The sequence below is a fragment of the Ranitomeya variabilis genome, chromosome 4 (assembly GCF_051348905.1).
Source record: "Ranitomeya variabilis isolate aRanVar5 chromosome 4, aRanVar5.hap1, whole genome shotgun sequence".
In the NCBI taxonomy this organism is placed as follows: domain Eukaryota; kingdom Metazoa; phylum Chordata; class Amphibia; order Anura; family Dendrobatidae; genus Ranitomeya; species Ranitomeya variabilis.
The window spans coordinates 63,300,804-63,327,017 of NC_135235.1; the positions used below are offsets into that span (position 1 = coordinate 63,300,804).

At 44.7% G+C, this 26,214-nt stretch overlaps 1 protein-coding gene across 2 annotated transcripts in view; it reads left to right on the forward strand.

Annotated features, from left to right (window-relative positions):
• Window positions 1–5,719: 5,719 nt before the first annotated feature.
• The window catches only part of FBXW4 (F-box and WD repeat domain containing 4), a 206,249-nt gene continuing 185,754 nt past the window's right edge, over window positions 5,720–26,214 (forward strand). Inside the window, exon 1 of one of the 2 annotated variants that reach the window (XM_077258611.1) lies at window positions 5,720–6,197. In XM_077258611.1, coding sequence (XP_077114726.1) covers window positions 6,007–6,197 — 191 coding nt within the window. In that variant the 5' untranslated portion in view covers window positions 5,720–6,006. The remainder of the gene's footprint in view (window positions 6,198–26,214) is intronic. The other variant, XM_077258610.1, reaches the window with a different exon arrangement.

Below are 26,214 nucleotides of genomic sequence, written 5' to 3' on the forward strand. Positions count from 1 at the left end.
AAGACAAATTAAATGAAGATAATAATACCAAAGAATTTGTGATTGCAATCATTTTCAGGAAGAAACTGAGTATTATCTGACAGAATTGCAGGGGTGTCAATACTTTTGGCCACAACTGTATGTTGAAGCGATCCTGAGTTATTACCACATAAAATGACACTGATCAGATTTAAAAAATTTGGCCTGGTGACTAAGGGGTTAATCATTTCGGTAAGCACAGGATGTGTTAAAGAAAAATTATTGTTTGTTGAGGTAAGAAAAAGGCAAAAAAGAAAGCGCCTTTTTTAATTACAGTGTTTACCTTTCACTAAAAGTGACAATGTTAACTTCATTCCTTGGGTCAGTACAATTAAAGAGGGGCCAAATTCATGTAGCTTTATTTATGGTTTTCTATTGTTATGCAATAAAGTACATACTATATATTAAATATATTTACAAATTTTTAGAGTTTTTTTTTCTTTTTTGGTGAACGAGTTGATATTTTTCATTGATTTTTTATTAAAAAAAGAAAAAGGGTCATTTTAGCATTCTTTTTTTTGACACTTTGGTAAAGGACTATAAAAACAAATACCAGATAAAAGGGCCCAGTTATCTTATACTATATCTTGGGTTTATAAAAAAATTTAAAATTGAGGTTAGCAGCAGGAATAAAACATGCAAAACATTGCCCACTCTTCACCTGGTGACAGATCCTCTTTAAAATATAACTACCATAGTATATACTCGAGTATAAGCCGAGATTTTCAGCCCAAATTTTTGGGCTGAAAGTGCCCCTCTCGGCTTATACTCGAGTCATGGTCAGCGGCAGGGTCGGCGGGTGAGGGGGAGAGGGCGCTGAGGCATACTCACCTAGTCCCGGCGATCCTGACGCTCCCCCTGCCCGTCACACTGTCTTCGGGTGCCGCAGCTCTTCCCCTGTTCAGCGGTCACGTGGGACCGCTCATTAAACTTATGAATATGGACTCCACTCCCATAGGGGTGGAGCCGCATAGTCATTTCTCTAATCAGCGGTGCCGGTGACCGCTGATAGAGGAAGAGGCTGCGGCACCCGGAGACCAGCTGTCCGGGGGAAGGAGCGGGACGCCGGGAGCAGGTAAGTATCGCATATTTACCTGTCCACGTTCCACACGCCGGGCGCCGCTCCATCTTCCCGGCGTCTCTCCGCTCTGACTGTGCAGGTCAGAGGGCGCGATGACGCATATAGTGTGCGCGTTGCCCTCTGCCTGATCAGTCAGTGTGGAGAGACGCCGGGACCGGACGCTGGGGAGCTGCAAGCAAGAAAGGTGAGTATGTGTTTTTTTTTTTTTTATTGCAGCAGCAGCACCAGCATTATATATGGCACAGCTATATAAGGAGCATCTATGGGGCCAAACTGAAAGGTGCAGAGCATATAGGGCACAGCTATATAAGGAGCATCTATGGGGCCAAACTAAACGGTGCACAGCATATAGGGCACAGCTATATAAGGAGCATCTATGGGGCCAAACTGAACGGTGCACAGCATATAGGGCACAGCTATATAAGGAGCATCTATGGGGCCAAACTGAACGGTGCACAGCATATAGGGCACAGCTATATAAGGAGCATCTATGGGGCCAAACTGAACGGTGCACAGCATATAGGGCACAGCTATATAAGGAGCATCTATGGGGCCAAACTGAACGGTGCACAGCATATAGGGCACAGCTATATAAGGAGCATCTATGGGGCCAAACTGAACGGTGCACAGCATATAGGGCACAGCTATATAAGGAGCATCTATGGGGCCAAACTGAAAGGTGCAGAGCATATAGGGCACAGCTATATAAGGAGCATCTATGGGGCCAAACTGAACGGTGCACAGCATATAGGGCACAGCTATATAAGGAGCATCTATGGGGCCAAACTGAACGGTGCACAGCATATAGGGCACAGCTATATAAGGAGCATCTATGGGGCCAAACTGAACGGTGCACAGCATATAGGGCACAGCTATATAAGGAGCATCTATGGGGCCAAACTGAACGGTGCACAGCATATAGGGCACAGCTATATAAGGAGCATCTATGGGGCCAAACTGAACGGTGCACAGCATATAGGGCACAGCTATATAAGGAGCATCTATGGGGCCAAACTGAACGGTGCACAGCATATAGGGCACAGCTATATAAGGAGCATCTATGGGGCCAAACTGAACGGTGCACAGCATATAGGGCACAGCTATATAAGGAGCATCTATGGGGCCAAACTGAACGGTGCAGAGCATATAGGGCACAGCTATATAAGGAGCATCTATGGGGCCAAACTGAACGGTGCAGAGCATATAGGGCACAGCTATATAAGGAGCATCTATGGGGCCAAACTGAACAGTGCAGAGCATATAGGGAACAGATTTATAATGAGCATCTATGGGGCCAAACTGAACGGTGCAGAGCATATAGGGCACAGCTTTATATGGAGCATCTATGGGGCCAAACTGAACGGTGCAGAGCATATAGGGAACAGATTTATAATGAGCATCTATGGGGCCAAACTGAACGGTGCAGAGCATATAGGGCACAGCTTTATATGGAGCATCTATGGGGCCATAATGAACGGTGCAGAGCATATATGGCACAGCTTTATATGGAGCATCTATAGGGCCAAACTGAACGGTGCAGAGCATATAGGGAACAGCTTTATAATGAGCATCTATGGGGCCATAATGAACGGTGCAGAGCATTCTATATGGCACAGCTTTATATGGAGCATCTATGGGGCCAAACTGAACGGTGCAGAGCATATATGGCACAGCTTTATAAGGAGCATCTATGGGGCCAAACTGAACGGTGCAGAGCATATAGGGAACAGCTTTATAATGAGCATCTATGGGGCCATAATGAACGGTGCAGAGCATTCTATATGGCACAGCTTTATATGGAGCATCTATGGGGCCAAACTGAACGGAGCAGAGCATATAGGGCACAGCTATATAAGGATCATCTATGGGGCCAAACTGAACGGTGCAGAGCATATAGGGCACAGCTATATATGGAGCATCTATGGGGCCAAACTGAACGGTGCAGAGCATATAGGGCACAGCTATATAAGGAGCATCTATGGGGCCAAACTGAACGGTGCAGAGCATATAGGGCACAGCTTTATATGGAGCATCTATAGGGCCAAACTGAACGGTGCAGAGCATATAGGGAACAGCTTTATAATGAGCATCTATGGGGCCATAATGAACGGTGCAGAGCATTCTATATGGCACAGCTTTATATGGAGCATCTATGGGGCCAAACTGAACGGAGCAGAGCATATATGGCACAGCTTTATAAGGAGCATCTATGGGGCCATAATGAACGGTGCAGAGCATTATATATGTGGCACAGCTTTATATGGAGCATCTATGGGGCCATAATGAACGGTGCAGAGCATATATGGCACAGCTTTATATGGAGCATCTATAGGGCCAAACTGAACGGTGCAGAGCATATAGGGAACAGCTTTATAATGAGCATCTATGGGGCCATAATGAACGGTGCAGAGCATTCTATATGGCACAGCTTTATATGGAGCATCTATGGGGCCAAACTGAACGGTGCAGAGCATATAGGGCACAGCTATATAAGGAGCATCTATGGGGCCATAATGAACGGTGCAGAGCATTATATATGTGGCACAGCTTTATATGGAGCATCTATGGGGCCATAATGAACGGTGCAGAGCATTCTATATGGCACAGCTATATATGGATAATATATGGGGCAATAATCAATTGTATGGAGCATTATATATGGCACAGCTTTATATGGAGCATCTATGGGGCAATAATGAATGGTATGGAGCATCTATTTTTATTTTTGAAATTCACCGGTAGCTGCTGCATTTTCCACCCTAGGCTTATACTCGAGTCAATAAGTTTTCCCAGTTTTTTGTGGCAAAATTAGGGGGGTCGGCTTATACTTGGGTTGGCTTATACTCGAGTATATACGGTATATAATTTTTTATTACATTTTTTATTGGTCCCAATATGGAACTTGACTGTGGGATCACTTGACACTTGTACGATACACTACGATCTTGTATTATTGCAGTCTCTGGTATAAATACTGGTCTCCTATGATGCCAAGCTGCAGGCAATAGGTGTACAGATATGGGCGACACAGGGGTGTTCAGTAAACCTCCCGACTGCCATGACAATGCCATCCAAAGAAAGAAAGAGGCGTCCTTGTGTGATACCGCACAAGCAAGTGAGAAGGCAAATGGGAATTACAGCTCACCCGGGTGGATTGTGTCCCAGCACAACAACGATACGTATGGTGAAGGATCAATGGGTAGCTGCTGCTCCGGCCCCTAAACCCACAATTGGGGCGAGGGATGATATGGAAACAGGATGAAGAAACTGGCGGTGTGAAGACATTGGTGGTGTGAAAAAACTGGCGGTGTGAAGACAATGGCGGTGTGAAGACAATGGCGGTGTGAAGACATTGGAGGCGTGAAGAAACTGGCGGCGTGAAGAAACTGGCGGCGTGAAGAAACTGGCGGTGTGAAGACATTGGCGGTGTGAAGAAACTGGCGGTGTGAAGACATTGGCGGTGTGAAGACATTGGCGGTGTGAAGAAACTGGCGGTGTGAAGACAATGGCGGTGTGAAGACAATGGCAGTGTGAAGACATTGGCGGCGTGAAGAAACTGGCAGCGTGAAGAAACTGGCGGCGTGAAGAAACTGGCGGCGTGAAGGAACTGGCAGCGTGAAGGAACTGGCAGCGTGAAGGAACTGGCGGCGTGAAGAAACTGGCGGCGTGAAGAAACTGGCGGCGTGAAGAAACGGGCAGCGTGAAGAAACTGGCGGCGTGAAGACAATGGCGGTGTGAAGACAATGGCGGTGTGAAGACATTGGCGGTGTGAAGACAATGGCGGCGTGAAGACATTGGCGGTGTGAAGATAATGGCGGTGTGAAGACATTGGCGGTGTGAAGACATTGGCGGTGTGAAGAAACTGGCGGTGTGAAGAAACTGGCGGTGTGAAGAAACTGGCGGTGTGAAGACATTGGCGGTGTGAAGACATTGGCGGTGTGAAGACATTGGCGGTGTGAAGAAACTGGCGGTGTGAAGACAATGGCAGTGTGAAGACAATGGCAGTGTGAAGACAATGGCGGCGTGAAGAAACTGGCGGTGTGACCAGGGCACTGCTAAGGATGGTTGGAGATCTTACATGCTTCATGATAAAAGATTTATTCATACAACGCTTTTCGGAGTCGGTTCACCCTATGGAAGGAGTTGCCCCAAATCCGAAACGCGTTGTGTGACATTATTTATTGTGACATGTGCGATTTCTGACCATCTTTGGCAGCGCCTGGATCACTCCCCCAATTTCTCCAGCCTTTCACCATGACGATGCCGCCGGCACCCCACAGTCGTGTTGCGGGGAGGCCAATGGACATCGGGACGGACACCTTCCCCCATTTATAACCTCTTAAATGCTGCTGCCATAATTGACAGTAGCAATTAATGGGTTAAACTGCTGCGATCAGCGATACATCGCCAATTGCTGACGCCGAGTCACTCATGTCAGCTCCTGTCCCCAGAGGGGATTTCAACCGAAGTGCCCACACAAAACCTGCAAAACACAGTAAAAAAAACACGTAGCTCTTACTCAGGACCATAAGAAAATTACTATACGGTACTAGCAATAGAATAATAATGCGGAGAAAAAGCAGCAGCCACATTTTATACTTTGTTTTGTATTTGGTTGCTATGAACTTTTTTTTCCTTTAAGTGGGAATCACATTTGCCCTAGAAACCAATCAGATCACGTATATCATCGCACAACCTGCAATAACAGAATGAAAGCTGGACGCTGATTGGCAGTTGCATCTCACCGCTGTATGGGCACTGGAGCCGCCGATGTCCGTCACGTGACGCGGTCAGACACTGACATGGCTCCCGGTGCCAGCTACTTGTGACCCGACCACAACCATGGGAGAGAAGACTGTGCGGAGACCGAAGCACCTCCGCATCCTGAGCGCCAGGCCCCCTCTGACATGGGAGCACACTTCCTGCAGCTACCTGAGGAGATCCTCCTGCTCGTCCTCTCCTACCTGGACGGCAGGGCCCTGGGGCGGCTCGGGCAGGTGTGCAGGAAGCTCCGTCACTTCACCGGCAGGGACGCGGTGTGGAGGAGGATAGCCCGGCGCTGCCTGAACTCCGGCTTCGTGCTGCAGGGCGCAGACGTGTGAGTTTACTCTGCTCTCAGGCTGCGGCCTAGTCTCTGGGGAAAGCTTTACGTAAACTACGTTGTTGCTAGGGCGTACCAGTGCCGCGGGTTACGAAAGAAATGTGCGTATGTGCTGTTATTCTCGTAGGTGTTTGCGTAACGCGTCACTTTACTTATTATAAAACTACAAGTCCCAGCAATGCCTGACTGACAAGGGCAGAGATTAATAGAGCTTGTAATATCAGATGGAACCTGGAGTGTAAGTTTTACCTGTGTACATTGCAGAACGCACATGAAAGTCTGTATCCTTGTATGTTTCACAGTGTGAGAGGATCTATAGGTAGGAAGAAAATATTACCCCAGTGTAATGTCAGGTGCCAACCATTACACCCCCCCCCCTATACCGACAGCCTTGTACCGTCACCAGGCATATTTGAGATAGATTTAACGGTTCTTCTCATTTACCTGTCTGGGTACGGTCAGATAGTATGTGTTGATATAAGCAATTTTCTGCTTATTGAATTTTGCAGCCGCTCTTGAAATATTAACACTTTTTCTTTTGTTTACAGCTCGCTGCCTTGGAAACCGACCACCGCTGCTAGACAGAAGAAAGTGTGCCGTGCTCCTATCTATTGAGCTTGTAAGCGCTTGTTTGGAAGCTGATGGGGATCGCTGCGTCACACTGTTACTTAATAATCCCCGGAGGTCGGTCTCCTAGGCAACGAGGTGTATACAAAAGAAAAGTGTTAATCTCTCAAGAATGGCTGCAAATTTTAATAAGCAGAAAATTGTGAAAGTGCTTGTATTTTACTATCTGACAATAGCTTCTGTGAATATGGTAGTGAACTTGGTATCGTGTTTTTTTTGCATGTAGAAGTATTAGTATATAATAATAATAATAATAATAATAATAACGCCAACATATTCCGCAATTGGGGAACCGGCACCTATATCTATGTAGGTTTAGGTGCTTGTCTTCCATCCTCGTGCACTATGTGAAGTGAGGATGTGCCAGGAGGGCGATAATGTGACCACAAGTATATGATGTGCCAGGAGGGCGATCGTGTGACCACAAGTATATGATGTGCCAGGAGGGCGATCGTGTGACCACAAGTATATGATGTGCCAGGAGGGCGATCGTGTGACCACAAGTATATGATGTGCCAGGAGGGCGATCGTGTGACCACAAGTATATGATGTGCCAGGAGGGCGATCGTGTGACCATAAGTATATGATGTGCCAGGAGGGCGATCGTGTGACCACAAGTATATGATGTGCCAGGAGGGCGATCGTGTGACCACAAGTATATGATGTGCCAGGAGGGCGATCGTGTGACCACAAGTATATGATGTGCCAGGAGGGCGATCGTGTGACCACAAGTAGATGATGTGCCAGGAGGGCGATCGTGTGACCACAAGTAGATGATGTGCCAGGAGGGCGATCGTGTGACCACAAGTAGATGATGTGCCAGGAGGGCGATCGTGTGACCACAAGTAGATGATGTGCCAGGAGGGCGATCGTGTGACCACAAATATATGATGTGCCAGGAGGGCGATCGTGTGACCATAAGTATATGATGTGCCAGGAGGGCGATCGTGTGACCACAAGTACATGATGTGCCAGGAGGGCGATCGTGTGACCACAAGTATATGATGTGCCAGGAGGGCGATCATGTGCTCAGGTCACTTGTATTGAGCGATGCTGTGCACGTCTAGTCGGCACGTGATCGTGTGTATACTTGCCGTCACTCTCCCGACGCTTCCGGTGCTGGCATGAGAGAGTTCTAAGGCCGGGGTCTCACGAGCATATGTTCTGTGACATGAGAAAATTGGCTCCATTATGCTACTGACACTTTTCTCAAGCTCTGATCTGAGTTTGAGCAGAGTGTCAGCTCGTGAGAAAATTGTAGCACAGGTAAGGAGATGGAGGACTTAATTTCTCCATCTTGTCCATTGTCTGTGTAAATCTGACTGCACTCGGATGTCTGATATTTTACATGCACCCATAGACTTAAATGGGTGCACATGATCTGACTTGCGAAACCACTCGCAGAATGCTAGTATTTTTATTTTCTCATTACGAATCGGCATGAGAACAAAATCACAGACCTGCACTGCCCCATAGTATAACGTTGGCCCAAATGTTATCCTATAAAACCTCGGTGAGCTCTTTTCAGATGTATAAGCTCGTGTAAGCGAGCCATAACTATGAGCAGTGTGCGCGCTGTGAGGATTCATAAGTCTGCAGCCAACTAGTTACTGTAGACTTGTACCCTGAGGCTATGTGCACTGCGTTTTACCTGCAGATTTACCGCCGAATTCCTGCGGTTTTTGTGCGGATTTCGCCTGCTGTTTGACGCATGCGGATTCCTATTGAGGAGCAGGTGTAAACCGCTGCGGAATCCACACAAAGAATTGACATGCAGCGGAAAATGCAACGCAGCGTTTCCGCGCAGTATTTTTCCGCAGCATGGGCACAGCGGATTTGGAAAACAGCTGGAAAACAGCTGCGAATTCGCAGCCAAATCCGCAACGCCTAAGGCCAGACAAGCTCTTTATTTGAGCTCAGCCATCTCCAGCTTTCCAGTAACTTGACCACTTCTGTATTTAAATGAGGGATGTTTAACTCCCCATTCTAGAAATGTGGGGGGTTCTCAGCGTTCTGTGGAAAGATCATGGCTCCTTTTTACCAAAATACCCTTTTGAATTAAAAAGAAGACAACTTTGCGCTGTGTGTGATGTGTAGTTGGTTTCTATTGCTTTTTTTTTGTGAAGCAAAATTGAAAATAATTTTGATGCCCCATTAAAGGGGTTGTCAAGAAGGAAGGCACACTCAGTGACTGACGCTGCTCCCTCTGTATGAACTCATAGACAATGAGCCTTCAATCACTATGTGGGTGGGAGAAGCAGGGATTATGGCCTTTTATGTGAGTCTTGGTTGCAGTTAAACAGGTTTTTACATGAAAATAACCAGGAATTATGAGGAGTCCATGATCTCAGGGCTTCCCCCATATGGAGAGCATAGGAGACCTGACGTGATGCTTTTAAATGGTGCATGCATCATCTGAGGACTGTCATCCATTACTGGAGGAACGTAGCACTGAACAGCTCCATTTACACGCTCACTAGGGGAGTAGCTACACGGAGTGCAGCAGTAGCAGTGGCATCCAGGACCTGGTGGCTGTTGGTCCAAAAGCCTTCTGCAACATAAGATGACCCCAGTATAATGAATGGATCAGGGGAGCTGAAGGGCCCTGTAGAGCTGAGCAAAAAGACTTGCATTACCCAGGTCCAGTGCCCTCTCTGGTTCTCCATGACCGCCACACCAGGGCACAGCGAACGTCTTCAACTGGAACTTGAATGCTGGCATCCTGTGCTGGACTATGGAGGTGCATGGTTTTTTTTTTGCTGACCTCTAGGGCCCTGTCCACATATATATATATATATATATATATATATATATATATTTGCCGTGAAAATCTGCAGCATGAATTGACACGGTGCAGATTTACAATCCGAACTGTAGGTGAATTTCCACTGCGGACTTGTTACCTTCATTTTCAGATGGAAATTCTGCCACACATCTGCCGTGTGTGAACATAGCTTTACAGAACTATTATTGGGGACCTCGTCACAGGCTCATGGGTATACGTTACAGAAATGTCACTGCTCTCGGTGCACGCAGTATCCTCTGTATAAGTATATGTCATAGTGATACGTGAGATAAAGCCACAACATAGGGAGTGCGATAAAGCTGTAATACATTGTGAGATCTATTCCTGGCGATGTCACTAATGACTTCTTACAGAATTGTCTGCTCCGAGCTTCTAAGATTTTCTTTCAACAAGTTATAGAAACGTGAGGGTGGAGAGGGAGTACACAAGCCATTTAGGACACTGCTGAAAATGCCTCATTGTTTGATGGCAGGTCACAAGATGGTGATCATATATGTGAGCTGATGGAGTCTCTGAACCATCGAGTCGATCTTTTAGTGCTGTGTGCATGATAACATTGTTACTGTACAAAGAGTATTCTGCACTGGAAATAGTCCCCGGCTGGTGGTCTCCTGGTGTGAGACGCATGAACTTCATGAAGAAGTCTAAATTGCTAATTAATATTTTCGGTAATCATTTCAATATACAGGGGTCAACAAGAGGAATTACATTAGTTCTGCCTCAATCTCTAATAACACTTGTTCATTTTGCGTCCTCAAAAAGTAAGTTTTTCTCCTCTCTATTTGATCTGGGTTTTTTTACATGTATCTGTTTTTTGTTTTTTTTTGCTCAAGTTTTCCTTCATTTTTCGCATACAAAAAAGTATGGAGATTTCCCAGGTGTCTCATAGAAAGCAATCCGTAACAAATGAACAACACATGCATGCTGGCCACTTCTTCATCGATCCTTTCGTTGAATGAGTGCATTTGGGGAGAATAAAGAGCAGAGAGTAGGATCATTGGTCAAAAGAAATTGGGAATTTCAAAAATCCCGGAATATAATTTGTCCATGTGCTGTCCGTGGGGAAACCAGATAGCAGACTAAGGCCGTCGTCACACTAGCAGTATACTGATACATATATATATATACACACACACACACACACACACACACACACACATACCTGATGTAATTGTAAGCCAAAACCATGGGTGGGTGATAAATCCAGAAGTGGTGCATATGTTTATGTTATACTTTTCCTCTAATTGTTCCACTCCTGGTTTTGGCTACAAATACTGATGTAAAATACTGACCAAATACTGCTAGTGTGACAGCAGCCTAAGGCCGGCGTCACACTCGGCGTAAGACAATACGGTCCGTATTTTACGGCCGTAATACGGCCGTAATACGGAGAAATGTTCCCAAAATAGTGATCCGTAGTCAGGGTGTGTCAGCGTATTTTGCGCATGGCATCCTCCGTATGTAATCCGTATGGCATCCGTACTGCGAGATTTTCGCGCAGGCTTGCAAAACCGACATCTAATGGATTTATGTGCTCAAATGTTCGGGAAAACATATATACAGTATATATATGTCATTGAGACACATATATATATATTCTGTATTTAGATTTCATTCAGCGCGATATCTGTGAAAAGCCGGTAATTCAATTGCCGGCTTTTCATTTCTCCTGCACAAACCCGACAGGATATGAGACATGGTTTACATATAGTAAACCATCTCATATCCCCTTTTTTTTGCATATTCCACACTACTAATGTTAGTAGTGTGTATGTGCAAAATTTCAGCGCTGTAGCTGCTAAAATAAAGGGTTAAGTGGCGGATAAAATTGGCGTGGGCTCCCGCGCAATTTTCTCCGCCAGAATGGTAAAGCCAGTGACTGAGGGCAGATATTAATAGCCAGGAGAGGGTCCATGGTTATTGGCCCCCCCGTGGCTAAAAACATCTGCCCCCAGCCACCCCAGAAAAGGCACATCTGGAAGATGCGCCTATTCTGGCACTTGGCCACTCTCTTCCCACTCCCTGTAGCGGTGGGATATGGGGTAATGAAGGGTTAATTCCACCTTGCTATTGTAAGGTGACATTAAGCCAGATTAATAATGGAGAGGCGTCAATTATGACACCTATCCATTATTAATCCAATTGTATGAAAGGGTTAATAAAACACACACACACACACATGATTTAAAAGTATTTTAATGAAATAAACACAGCGGTTGTTTTAATAATTTATTGCTCTCTCAATCCATTTCCAGGCCCTCGCTGGGCAAAATAATAAACGCACAAGATACATACCTTCTGATGTCCTATCACGTCCAACGAGGTAATCCATCTGAAGGGGTTAACTAATATTACAGGCACGAGCTGCGATAAACCACTCGCTCGTGCCTGTAATCCCCGGGTGCTGAAAGGAAAGCTGGATCTGTACTTACATTGAGTCGCGGTGATGCGCCCCTGCTGGATGTTCTCATGAACTGCAGCCTGGGAACTTTTTCCCACACTCCAGGTCATATGAGGACATCCACCAGGGGGCGCATCACCGCGACTGAAGGAAATGTAGGTCAATGACCTACATTTCCTTAATTCTCCGGAGAATTACAAGTACGAGCACACAGCTGCATTAGCAGGGCTCCTGCCTGTAAAATATTTTAACCCCTTCAGATGGATTACTTCGTGGGACGTGACGGTTCAGCTGAGGGTATGTATCTTGTGCGTTTATTATTTTGCCAAGCGAGGGCCTGGAAATGGATTGAGAGAGCAATAAATTATTAAAACAACCGCTGTCTTTATTTCATTAAAATACTTTTAAATCATGTGTGTGTGTGTTTTTTAACCCTTTCAGACAAATGGATTAATAATGGATAGGTGTCATAATTGACGCCTCTCCATTATTAATCTGGCTTAATGTCACCTTACAATAGCAAGGTGGCATTAACCCTTCATTACCCCATATCCCACCGCTACAGGGAGTGGGAAGAGAGTGGCCAAGTGCCAGAATAGGCGCATCTTCCAGATGTGCCTTTTCTGGGGTGGCTGGGGGCAGATGTTTTTAGCCACGGGGGGGCCAATAACCATGGACCCTCTCCTGGCTATTAATATCTGCCCTCAGTCACTGGCTTTACCACTCTGGCGGAGAAAATTGCGCGGGAGCCCACGCCAATTTTTTCCGCCATTTAACCCTTTATTTTAGCTACAGCGCTGAAATTTTGCACATACACACTACTAACATTAGTAGTGTGGAATATGCAAAAAAAAAGGGATATGAGATGGTTTACTGTATGTAAACCATGTCTCATATCATGTCGGGTTTGTGAAGGAGAAATGAAAAGCCGGCAATTGAATTACCGACTTTTCACTAACACCGCTGCGTATTTCTCGCAAGTCACACTGCTGGTCCGTGTGGAATCCGTATTTTTCTCGCCCCCATAGACTTTCATTGGCGATTTTTTTTGCGCAATACGCTGACAAACGCAGCATGCTGCGATTTTGTACGGCCGTAGAAAGCCGTATACCGTAATACTGAACCTTAATATACGGCTGATAGGAGCAGCCCCATTGAGAATAATTGTGCCGTGTGTTATGCGAGTTTTACGGACGTAGTTTCTGCGCTCTTACGTCCGTAAAACTCGCCAGTGTGACGCCGGCCTAAGGGCTCATGCAGACGAGCGTATAAATCGGACGGGTGGTGTCTGATTTTTGATTGGACATCACATTGACACATTCAGATGAACTATGCACTATTTTTATTCGTGTATCGGCCGAGACTCATCCATTCAAGTGTATGGGTGAGTGAAAAAAGAACATCCATGTGGCATCTGATTTTTACGGATTCATTTCTGTTATTAGCCCCTTAATGACCACCAATACGTCTTTTTACTGACCTGCAATATAAGAGAATAGCATCCCCATACAGGTGACTGTACACTATAGCTGACAACTTGCTGCATCAGCCACGATCAGTGTCTGCACCGTCCATCTGTTTAACCCCCTTAGATGCTGCTGTCAATAATGACTATATCATATAAATGGTTAACAGAGGGTGGCTTTTCCCTCTTTATCCCCATTGGCACCCTGAGATCATGATTGTGTGGTCTTGATGTTTGTCATGGCAGTTCACGGCCAAATAGAGGCCTTAGGCTATGTGCACACGTTCAGGTTTTTTCGCGATAAAAACGCTATAAAAACTCATTAAAAACGCATACATTATGCATCCTATCATTTAGGATGCATTCTGCATGTTTTGTGCACATGGTGCGTTTTTTTCCGCAAAAAAAACGCATCGCGGTAAAAAAAACCAGCATGTTCATTAATTTTGCGGATTTTCCGCGTTTTTCCCGCAATTCTATGCATTTGGAAAAAAACGCGTCAATAACGCATGAAAATCGCGAAAACAACTCCATGCGGATTTCTGGCAGAAATGTCCGGTTTTTGTCAGGAAAATTTCTGCTAGAAATCCTGACGTGTGCACATAGCCTTAGAGTCTGCCGGCTACAGCGGCCTGTTCAAAAGTCAGCGACATTTTAATAATAATAATAATAATAATTTTTATTTATGTAGCGCCAACATATTCCGCAGCAATTAAGTGGGGACATGTACAGACAAATTCAATACAAGTTAAGGCTACTTTCACACTAGCGTCGTGCATTGCACGTCGCTATGCGACGTTGCAGCGCATCGACGCTAGCGTTGAAAGCGCCGCACAACGGGGGCAGCGGATGGTGTTTTACATCGCATCCGCTGCCCAATTGTGAGGTGCGGAGAGGTGGGGGCGGAGTTCCGGCCGTGCATGCGCGGTCGGAAAAGACACTCACGACGCACAAAAAAAGTTACATGTAACTTTTTTGTGCCGACGGTCCGATGCAACACGACGCAACCGTCGCACGACGGTTGCGACGTGTGGCAATGCGTCGCTAATACACGTCTATGGAGAAAAAACGCATCCTGCAAGCACTTTTGCAGGATGCGTTTTTTCTCCAGAACGACGCATAGCAACGTGCAGTGCACGACGCTAGTGTGAAAGTAGCCTAAGACAATTTAAACAGTGACATTAGGAGTGAGGTCCTTGCTCGCAAGCTTACAATCTACAAGGAGATGGGGGGGACACAATAGGTGAAAAGTGCTTGTTATTTCAGGTCTGGCAATTATAAATAGGGATTTTCATATAAAGCTGCATGATCCAGTCCTCAGCCCGTGTGTTTAAGTGCAATAGTCAAGTATCAAGTGCAGTTATCATGTGCATGGAAGGTGTGGAGACAGATGAATAGTAGGGTGCAGATTTAGAATAATATTTGGAAGGAGGGAACAGGGCAAAGTTAGTTTACTGAGTAGTTGATGTGGTAGGCTTGTTTGAAGAGATGGGTTTTTAAAGCGCGCTTGAAAAGGTCGGGGCTAGGTATCAGTCTGATCGTCTGGGGAAGTGCATTCCAGAGAGCTGGCGCAGCACGAGAGAAGTCTTGGAGACGGAGGTACGAGGTTCGGATTACGGGGGATGTTAGCCTTACTTCATTTGTAGAACGGAGGGCACGTGTAGGGCGATAGACAGAGATGAGAGAGGAGATATAAGGCGGTGCAGAACTCTGGAGGGCTTTATGGGTGAGAGAGATGAGTTTATACTGGACCCTGTAGTGAATGGGTAGCCAGTGTAATGACTGGCACAAGATGGAGGCATCGGTGAAGCGGTTGGGCAGAAATATGACTCTGGCTGCTGCATTCAAGATGGATTGGAGAGGAGAAAGTTTGGTAAGAGGGAGACCGATCAGAAGAGAGCTGCAGTAGTTCAGACGAGAATGAATAAGAGCGACAGTAAGTCTTAGCCGTTTCAAAGGTAAGAAAAGGTCGGATTCTGGAGATGTTTTTAAGATGCAGGTGACAAGAGCGAGTGAGTGATCGGATATAGGGAGTAAAGGAAAGTTCGGTGTTAAATATGACCCCAAGACAGCGGGCATGCTGCTTGGGAGTTATGGTTGAACCCTCCAGGGTAATTTCGATGTTGGGAAGAGTGAGGTTAGTAGAAGGGAGAAACACAAGAAGTTCCGTTTTGGAGAGATTTAGTTTCAGATAGAGGGAAGACATGATGTTATAAATATATATAATTTGGCCTGCACTCTAAATTTAGATCGGGGTGCTGGTGAGACAGACCGTAAGGTCTAGTATCAGTATTATTGAAATCCACCGCACTCCCTGTGTGGAATATCTTAGAAACAAAAGGATTTTTTGAAACTTGCTAATTTATTCAAGTGAAAAACAGAAATCAATCAAATGTGACAGATCAAATAGTAGGCACTTATTAAACAATCGTAGAAGCGACTCAATGTGATGACGTTTCGACCCTCCCGGGTCTTATTCTAAAGTCGCACTTTGAATACAAAACAGTCACGTGACACTGTACCTGGTAAATCACTATTACTTTTGGACGTATGTTGGGCCTCTATGTAACTGCCTATCCATCACAGGCTGCTAACGTTACTATCATTCTCCCCAGCCCCTTGACACTACAGGGACAACATCCTCTTTACCATAAGAGTCACTCGTAAATCCTGGATTTAGGTAACAACTATACTTTTTACTACAGAAGCACTCGTAGACACAATGTCACGTGACTGACTCCCGTTTGACAGACCTCATGCTATAACTTAGCCTCACAACGTAGTCTATTGGGGTATAATATTATAAGTCTAAACATACTCTTTATACTGTATATATTGTTTTGTATATGTCTTGTAATTTCTGTATATTATGTAACTAAAGATTTTGTATATACTGTTTTGTATTCACAGTTCGACTTTAGAATAAGACCCGGGAGGGTCGAAACGTCATCACATTGAGTCGCTTGTACGATTGTTTAATAAGTGCCTACTATTTGATCTGTCACATTTGATTGATTTCTGTTTTTCACTTGAATAAATTAGCAAGTTTCAAAAAATCCTTTTGTTTCTAAGATATTCCACACAGGGAGTGCGGTGGATTTCAATAATACTGACATGATGTTATAGACAGCAGACAGACAATCCTTGGTATTTTGAATTAGGGTAGGGGTGATGACAGGGGAAGAAGTGTATAATTGGGTGTCATCAGCATAGAGATGATACTGGAACCTAAATCTGCTGATTGTTTGTCCAATAGGGGCCGTGTATAGAGAGAAGAGTAGGGGGCCTAGGACTGAGCCCTGCGGAACCCCGATAGTAAGGGGACGAGGAGAGGAAGAGGAGCCGGCAAAGGATACAGTGAAGGAGCGGTCAGACAGGTAGGAGGAGAACCAGGAGAGGGCTGTGACCTTGAGGCCTATGGAGCGGAGCATAGTGAGGAGGAGCTGGTGATCCACAGTGTCAAATGCGGCAGAGAGATCCAGGAGAATCAGCAGAGAGCAAGGACCTTTGGATTTAGCTGTTATTAGATCATTAGAGACTTTAGTGAGGGCAGTTTCAGTGGAGTGTGAAGAGCGGAAACCAGATTATAAGGGGTCGAGAAGAGAGTTATCCGAGAGATAGCGGATTAGACGGGAGTGGACCAAGCGTTCCAGGAGTTTAGAGATGAAGGAAAGGTTAGAGACAGGTCTGTAGTTAGCAGTGCAGTTCTCGTCCAGGGATGGCTTTTTAAGTAAAGGGGTTATGATGGCATGTTTAAATGAGGAGGGAAAGATACCTGAAGAAAGAGAGAGGGTAAATATTTTAGTCAGGTGAGTGGTGACCACTTGTGAGAGAGACTGCAGGAGATGTGAAGGAATGGGGTCACTGTTGCAGGTTGTAGGCCGAGCAGAAGCGAGGAGCTTGGAAACTTCATCTTCTGAAACAGGCTCAAAGATGTCTAGTGAGCTTGAGGTGCGGCAGGGAAGGGGATCCAGGCACTGAGGAGATTGGGCTGAGATATCCTGATGGATGTGGTTGATTTTTTTCTAAGAAGTAAGGGGCCAGATCCTCACCGCTGAGGTTGGTGATGGGGGCCTGTACTTTAGGTTTCAGGAGGGAGTCATTTTGGGTTGTTGGATAGTGAGGTGATGAGGGTGGTGAAGTAGGATTGTTTGGCCAGATAAAGGGCAGAGTTATAGGTTTTGAGCATGAACTTATAGTGGATGAAGTCTTCTGCTAAGAGAGATTTTCTCCACTGCCGCTCTGCACACCTTGAGCAACGCTGAAGAAAGCGTGTTTGCATAGTGTGCCAGGGCTGCCGTTGTCTGTGTCGGGTCTTTCTGCGTGTATAAGGTGCTGTTTCATCTAGGGCATTCTTCAGAGTATTATTGAAGTGTGACAATGCTAATTCTGGACAGGAGAGGGAGAAGATGGGGGCTAAAGATGTGTGGAGATTATCCATAAGCTGCTGGGTATTAATGGAACGTGTATTCCGATAAGTGTGGTAATTGGGGGTGTCCCGAGTGAGGAGGCAATTCTTGACAGAGAAGGAAAGAAGGTTGTGGTCTGAGAGCGGGAGAGGGGAGTTAGTAAAGTCGTGCAGCTATCCGGGACGGGAGAAAACCAGGTCCAGATTATTCCCGTCCTCATGCGTAGGAGAATTAGTAAAGTGTGAGAGGCCGAATGAAGAATTTAGAGAAAGAAGATGAGAGGCAGATTGGGAGAGGGGATCATTGATGGGGATGTTAAAGTCTCCCATGATGAGGGTGGGGATGTCACAGGATAGAAAGTGAGTAAGCCAGGTGGCAAAGTGGTCTAGAAACAGGCGGGAGGAGCCTGGAGGGCGATAAACAACTGCCACCCGCAAGGAGAAGGGCTTAAAGAGTCTGACGGCGTGGACTTCAAAGGAAGGAAATGTAAGTGAGGGAACCGGGGGGATGACCTGGAAAGCACATTGTGATGAAAGGAGCAAACCAACACCCCACCCTGTCTGTTTTCAGGACTGGTGGTATGTGAAAATTTTAGCCCACCAAACGAGAGAGCGGCAGCGGTGGTGGTGTCTGAGTGCTGGATCCAGGTTTCTGTAATAGCCAGAAGGTTAAGGGAATTAGAGAGGAAAAGATCGTGAAGGTAAGTTAGTTTGTTACAAACAGACCGTGCATACCAGAGAGCACAGTGGAAAGCGATAGGAGAAGGCATGCACTGAATGTTAATAAGATTAGCAGGGTTTCTATATGCGGCTGGAGGAGAGTAATGTATGCTGGTGGAGGGAGGGCCAGGGTTAGGGGAGATGTCGCCTGCAACTAGTAAAAGGAGAAAAAACAGAGCAGGTGGTGGGATGATTTGTATGAATGTTTTGAGTGCTGCTTGGAGGTAGTGGCTGGTTTGGAGTGGGTAAGAAATGTCTGTAGAGCCTCAGAGTTATACATGGGAGAGGGGAGAAGGGAGGGGTGGATATAGAGAGAGTACCCAGAATGTGTTAAAGGGCGGGCGAGTTGTGAGAAAGCAGAAGTAAAAACAAATAAGAAGCAGATTGATATGATCAATGCATAATGTAGTATGACTTACCAAGAAGCATAATTGTTTGATAAACTTATTTAGGACATTTAGGTGGTAAAAATTCACTTTTTCATTCCTATTATGCCACTTTGTATTAATTCCTGAAAAGCACCTGAAGGGTTAATAAACTACCTGACAACAGTTATCAGTATGTCAGGGGATGTTATTTTTAAAATGGTATAGGGTCATTCTATATCAAGTGATCCAAATATGAATATTTTTTTTACCTGACGTCTTTAGATTTTTTTTATTTTTTGTTTTTTTTTTTAAGTACAACTTTAGTTACTTACAAATTAAAAGTTTTGATTTTTTTTCTTCATCAGTTAATTTTATGGCATGAGGAAAATATTATTTATTGTTTTTTTGTGTGGTATGACTAACTGGATTAAAGGGATAATCATTCAAAGTTTGAAAGTTGCTATTTTTTTTTTTTCAATTTTTGTCAAATTTCAGATATGTTTTGTGTTTATTTATAAAAAAAAAAAAATCAACCTAAATTTACTATTATGATAACGTATAGTGTGCCACAAAAAAAAACACTCTCAAAATCACTGGGATATGTTCCAGCGTTCCAGAGATTTTACTACATAAAGTGACACTGGTCAGATTTTAAAAAATTTGGCCCTGTCACTAAGGCGTTAACCTAGGAAACTGAATTTGATCATGTCCATTTGTAAATGTAGATGTATGAAAATGGATCGTACACAGACGTCACATGGAAGTGAAAAACAGACACACGGATGAAAATTGGATGAAAATCGTCCAAATTTTCTTTTTGAAACTCACATAATTCTTCTGAAAGCCGACTGACTTCTGAATAAGCCCTAAGGAAGGAGCAATGTACTCGGTGTACTTTATGATCAGCGGGGTCTATCCTTTGGGAGTGTGGTGGATAAAGTACTAATCTAGTGTTGCTCCCCCTTCACCATTTTCCCTGCACAGCATCACGCTAGCCAATTACTGTCCCAGGAAACCTGCAGCTACATGTTTGAATCAGTGAGGGTCCCAGAAGTTGGACCACCACAGTACATGAAGTGGTGGCATATCCTAATGCCTGAGGTCAATGTAAAGCACAGTCTGGTTAGATGTCATGAAGGTTTGTAGGTGCCGCCCTCAAAACAGTGCCCTTTTAGAAGGCAAAGCCATGGATAAGCAAATACTGCAGATATAATTGAACTAGTAAATGTAATTAATCTAGTAATCTAGTAAACTCCTTTGGTTTGGTAGTGACATATTTGTAAGTACAGCAGTGTGATGGTAGCATCTAGGGGACCTTGCTCATATCCTCCACTGGCGAGAATCCCTGTAATAAAGTGTATATATATATATATATATATATATATATATATATATATATATATATATATATATATATATATATATATATTATCTATATATATATATATATATATATATATCAGCAGGATCAACCCTCATAATCCGTCTATATGGACATGCTGGTTATAGGAAGCTGAATAAAATAATTATTTGGTATTTGTGATCTGATATCTTTTTTACAAAGAAATCCACTTTTTTCTTATGTATAAATGAGTTGTTATAATCTCTGGGCCAGACACAGATCTCCCTGAGAATCTGCTTCTGGAGATTATGTGAAATGAAAGGAGGCATTACCGGGGTGAGACATGTAATGACTGACAGTCTGCTTTCCTGATCTTCATGTCTCACACTAACAATGCCCCCTTTTCTCGGGGAGATCTATGTCTCGCTCATAAATCTTAACAGCTGATTTACATATAAGAAAAAGGTGGATTTCTCTGTGAAAAGAACTTGATATCTGTGATACGATATATCATTTTATTCAACTTCTTATAACCTACATGTCCATATTGACTGCATAGGAGGGTTGATCCTTCTGACAGATTCCCTTCGAGGCCAGTATTTGTCCTTGGAGAAGGCCTCTGTGCAGCTGTCCTCTTGTGTCCTATTCAGCCTATATGGAAATAATGAGACGTGACAAATAAGAAGCTATGATTGCGGTGAGTACATCTGCGTGCCCACGATCAGGAACTGCTGCATGTTTGACGCTGTGTATTTATGCATTGCCAAACCCGCAGCGGCCAGCTGTGACCGCATAGTGCATGGGATTTCTAGAAATTGTCATAGGCATAGTCGCCTGCGGATCACCCACGGACACTGACATGCGGCTTGTCTATCAAGACCACATCATGTCAATTTCTCTTGTGGACACGCTAGTCTCCGCAAAGCCTATGAGATTTCACAAATCTCATGCGCACACCTTATTACTTTTTTGTCATCAGTATTTTGTACTTTGCATGGTTTTTGGACATAGAGCATGTCACATCTTTCAGCGTTTTTTTCCAGCGTTTTCACCCATTGACTTGAATGGGTGGTGAAAAAAACCCACCAAAAATGCAGGTATCAGGTTTTGCAGCGTTTTTTGTGCCAAAACCTGATTTTATGGAATAGGACTTTTTTTTCAATACTAAACTTTATCAGCATGCACAAGAGACAATTGTAGCATGCCAAAAACGCTGCAAGATAAAACGTTGAAAAACGCCTAGTGTGAGTTTACCCTTATACTGTTCAGGCTTCTTCATATTAAAGGCATCTGTCAATAAAGAAACAAAAGTAACTGAACAGCAGAAGTTTATCACATTCCTTCACCAGATGACTTCTATTCTCCTTCTGAATCATACCTTGTTTTATTTTGCCTGATTTTGCATCTCTGACCCTACCGTTTCTTCCAAGTGGATGGGCTCCTTGTATAAGATATATTATTACAAAGTACACAGTTGAAAACTGATGACCACAAACTAGCACTTTTCCAACTGCTTATTTCAGCAGCAGTGAATTATCGAGCACAACTGCTCATTCCCAGCCTCCAAAGTTCAGCTAAAACCCAAGGATGTTTCCAAAGAGGTTAGGGAAACCCAGATTTCTACGTGAAAACAGCTTTCTGCGTTCTACACACACACACACACACACACACACACACACACACACACACACACACACACACACACACACACACACACACACACACACACACACTTTACCGCATTGTTTGTAGAAAGCACAGTGTTGTTTTTTTATGGTACTTGGTTGTAAAAGTTTTTATTGGATTATTGCACAGTATGGTCAGTAAAGTCGGCCGAACTTTGATGTGGTTGTAAATCAGTTTAGAGTAGCTCAGAAGATGACAGAAGAGTTATAAACCCTGTATTTGGAGGTAACGCACTGAGGGACTTACTGTTACCTAATTCTGCAGTTTAATATGTACAATGATACATAGAGGCTGAAGAAGCCAAATGGTTCATCATTTATATTGAAACCCAACTGTAAAACAATGATTTCTAAACAAATATACATGTATTTAAGGGGAAAAAAATGCCCTCAAAGGTGTATATACCCTCTGCGTTGTTGTAACCAAATATTGCTGATTAGTTTTCAACTTGTACTCCTGATGCCAGCTTCTCTGTCATCAGAATTTTTCCTTTCTTTTTAGGCATCAAATCCATCAGCATCATTTTTGTTGTTGTCCATGGCCTCCTTTGCAAGACCTCTTTAAACAACTCTCTACTCCTAAAATAAAATGTGACTATACAGTACATTTTTTTCAGGTATTGTCACCATACAAGGTGACTTTGGTTGTGCTGTTGCTGCCTCCTTCTGTTTGGTGCCCTATTGGTATCCTATTGAAGATGCCTGTCTCACTGGCATGAACCATTTGTCCCCTCGCTTCCTGTGCCATGGGATCACTGCCAATAATGTCATTGGTAGGGTGGTAGGGATCACTGCTGTAATGTCATTGGTGGGATCGCTGCCTATAATGTCATTGGTGGGATCGCTGCCTATAATGTCATTGGTGGGATCGCTGCCTGTAATGTCATTGGTGGGATTACTGCCTATAATGTCATTGGTGGGATCGCTGCCTATAATGTCATTGGTGAGATCACTGCCTATAATGTCATTGGTGGGATCACTTGCACTACTATCATTGGTGGGATCACTGTCAATAATGTCATTAGTGGGATTATTACCTATTATGTATTTGGCGGGATCACTGCCAATAATGTCATTGGTACTTTTCCATCCCACTACGTAGGAAAGGTGGGGAGGACTGGTCCACACTTTCCACAATACTTCTGTGCCAGTGCGACTGCCATCTACTATATAATTGTCTAAGGGTCACTTCCGTCTTTCTGTCTGTCACGGATATTCATTGGTCGCGGCCTCTGTCTGTCATGGAAATCCAAGTCGCTGATTGGTCGCTGCAAAACGGCCACGACCAATCAGCGACAGGCACAGTCCGGCGGCAAAATGGCCGCTCCTTCCTTCCCGCAGTCAGTGCCCGCTCCAAAATCCCCTCCAGTAAAGCGCTCACACAGGGTTAATGGCAGCGGTAACGGACCGTGTTATGCTGTGGGTAACGCACTCCGTTACCGCTGCTATTAACCCTGTGTTACCAACTTTTTACTATTGATGCTGCCTATGCGGCATCAATAGTTAAAAGATCTAATGTTAAAAATAATAAAAAAAATAAAAAATTGTTATTTACACACCATCCGTCGACCCCTCGGATCCAGAACCGGCCCTTCCCGCTCCTCGCGACGCTCCGGTGACCTCTCCATGCATTGCGGTCTCGCGAGATGATGACGTAGCGATCTCGCGAGACCGCTACGTCATCATCTCGCGAGACCGCAGTGCACTCTTGGGACCGGAGCGTGCGAGGAGCGTCGGTAACCGCTTCGCCTGGATCCGGGGCCAACAGGGATGTGATGCCCACATTGCTATATACTGTGTGGGCTGTGCAATATACTGCGTGGGCTGTGCAATATACTACGTGGGCTGTGCAATGTACTACGTGGGCTGTGCAATGTGCTGCGTGGGCTGTGCTATGTGCTGCGTGGGCTTTGCAATGTGCTGCGTGGGCTGTGCAATGTGCTGCATGGGCTGTGCAATGTGCTGCGTGGGCTGTGCAATGTGCTGCGTGGGCTGTGCAATGTGCTGCGTGGGCTGTGCAATGTGCTGCGTGGGCTGTGCAATGTGCTGCGTGGGCTGTGCAATGTGCTGCGTGGGCTGTGCAATGTGCTGCGTGGGCTGTGCAATGTGCTGCGTGGGCTGTGCAGTGTGCTGCGTGGGCTGTGCAATGTGCTGCGTGGGCTGTGCAATGTGCTGCGTGGGCTGTGCAATGTGCTGCGTGGGCTGTGCAATACGCTACGTGGGCTGTGCAATACGCTACGTGGGCTGTGCAATACGCTACGTGGGCTGTGCAATACCCTACGTGGGCTGTGCAATACCCTACGTGGGCTGTGCAATACACTACGTGGGCTGTGCAATACACTACGTGGGCTGTGTTATACACTACGTGGGCTGTGTTATACACTGCGTGGGCTGTGTTATACACTGCGTGGGCTGTGTTATACACTGCGTGGGCTGTGTTATACACTGCGTGGGCTGTGTTATACACTGCGTGGGCTGTGTTATATGCTGCGTGCATGGGCTGTTATATACTACGTGAGCTGTTATAAACTACGTGGCTGTTATATGCTATGTGGGCTGTTATACACTCCGTGGGCTGTGCTATATACTACGTGGCTGTGCTATATACTACGTGGCTGTGCAATATACTACGTGGCTGTGCAATATACTACGTGGCTGTGCAATTTACTACGTGGGCTGTTATATACTACATGGCCGGCCGCGAACAATCAGCGACAGGCGCAGTCCGGCCGCGAATTGGCGCGGGATTTGAACCACGCTTCGCTAATTGGTCGCAGCCGGCCGAATCCAATGTATTATTCTAAAATCTAAAATAAATAAACTACATACATATTCTAGAATACCCGATGTGTTATAAGACTAGATGGTAGCCCGATTCTAAGAAACAAATGGGGCACTGATGAGACAGAAGGAGGCAGCACAATGGTGGGTGCCAGGTATGGCTCCTGTGCATGAAAAATGTATAGTCACATTCAGGCTATGTGCCCACATTGCAGAATGTATGCAGAATTTTCCTCATCAAAATAGGACTCCCTTGCCAGGAAATCTGCTTGCGGTTTTGTAGGTTTTTATTTTGCGTTTTTATCGTGTATTTGTCACATTTTTATCCTGGTTTTCATGCGTTTTTTTTCCATGCGTCCTAATACAATTCTATAGTGGCAAAATCGCCGATTTTTGCACAAAATGAATGAACACACTGCGCTTTTTTCCGCAATGCGTTTCTGCTGCGAAAAAAAACGCAACATGGGCACAACAATTGTGGAATGCCATTAAAAATAATGGGATGCGTTATGTAAGTGTTTTTAAGTGTTTCCGCAGCAGAAAACACTTAAAAAGCGCAACGTGGGCACATATCCTTAAAGGGCGTATCCAGTGAAAACTAGTTGGATGATAATTTCCTGATAGGTGGGTGTCCCACCATATGGAGCCATGCTGATTGGCAGATCCAGGAATTTATATCCCCAGCATTAAACTTATCCTCTTTCCAAAATGGCGCAGAGTACTGGACGCCTGTACACCGCTTTATTCATTCTCTATGTGGCTTCTGGAAAAAGCTAAGTGCAATACTCGGCAGCTCTATAGGGAGTGAATGGAGTGATTGAACGTACAACTTGCTGGTTTTGCTGATTGGTGCAGGTCCCAGCAGTTGGACCATCACTGATCAATAAGTTATTGACTATCTTGTGGATAGGAAATATCTTGTTTTCACTGGATAACCCCTTTAAGTTCAGCAGAGATTAAAGTCACACTCATCATAATAGTCTGTTTTCTTTCATGTCGTTTCCATCCACTTGCGTTCAGTGACGCATTTTCCAGTTCCCTTCGTGTAGAGCATCCAGCTCCTGCTTGTGTAGTCATTAGGTAGAACTTGTTTCTCGGGTCATATTTCAGCCCTGTGTATTTTATGATTACATAGGATGAAAAAAAAAATAAAACTGTTTCATTAATTTGCATTGTTTGTGGTGCAGTTGAGATAACTGTTATAACGCTTTCCACATGACTTAATAAAAAAAGGTTTATTTTATATTTAAAATAGTTTTGCACAGCAGGAAATGACCCATCTTAGCAAGCACTTAAATAATTTATTAGGGGGAAACCTGTCTGCATCGCCCTCTTCCCCGGCATATATGTTCAAATCCTTCTTTTCTCTCCTTGAAAGTTGTAAAACAGGAAATCTCCTGGTTTTTATATG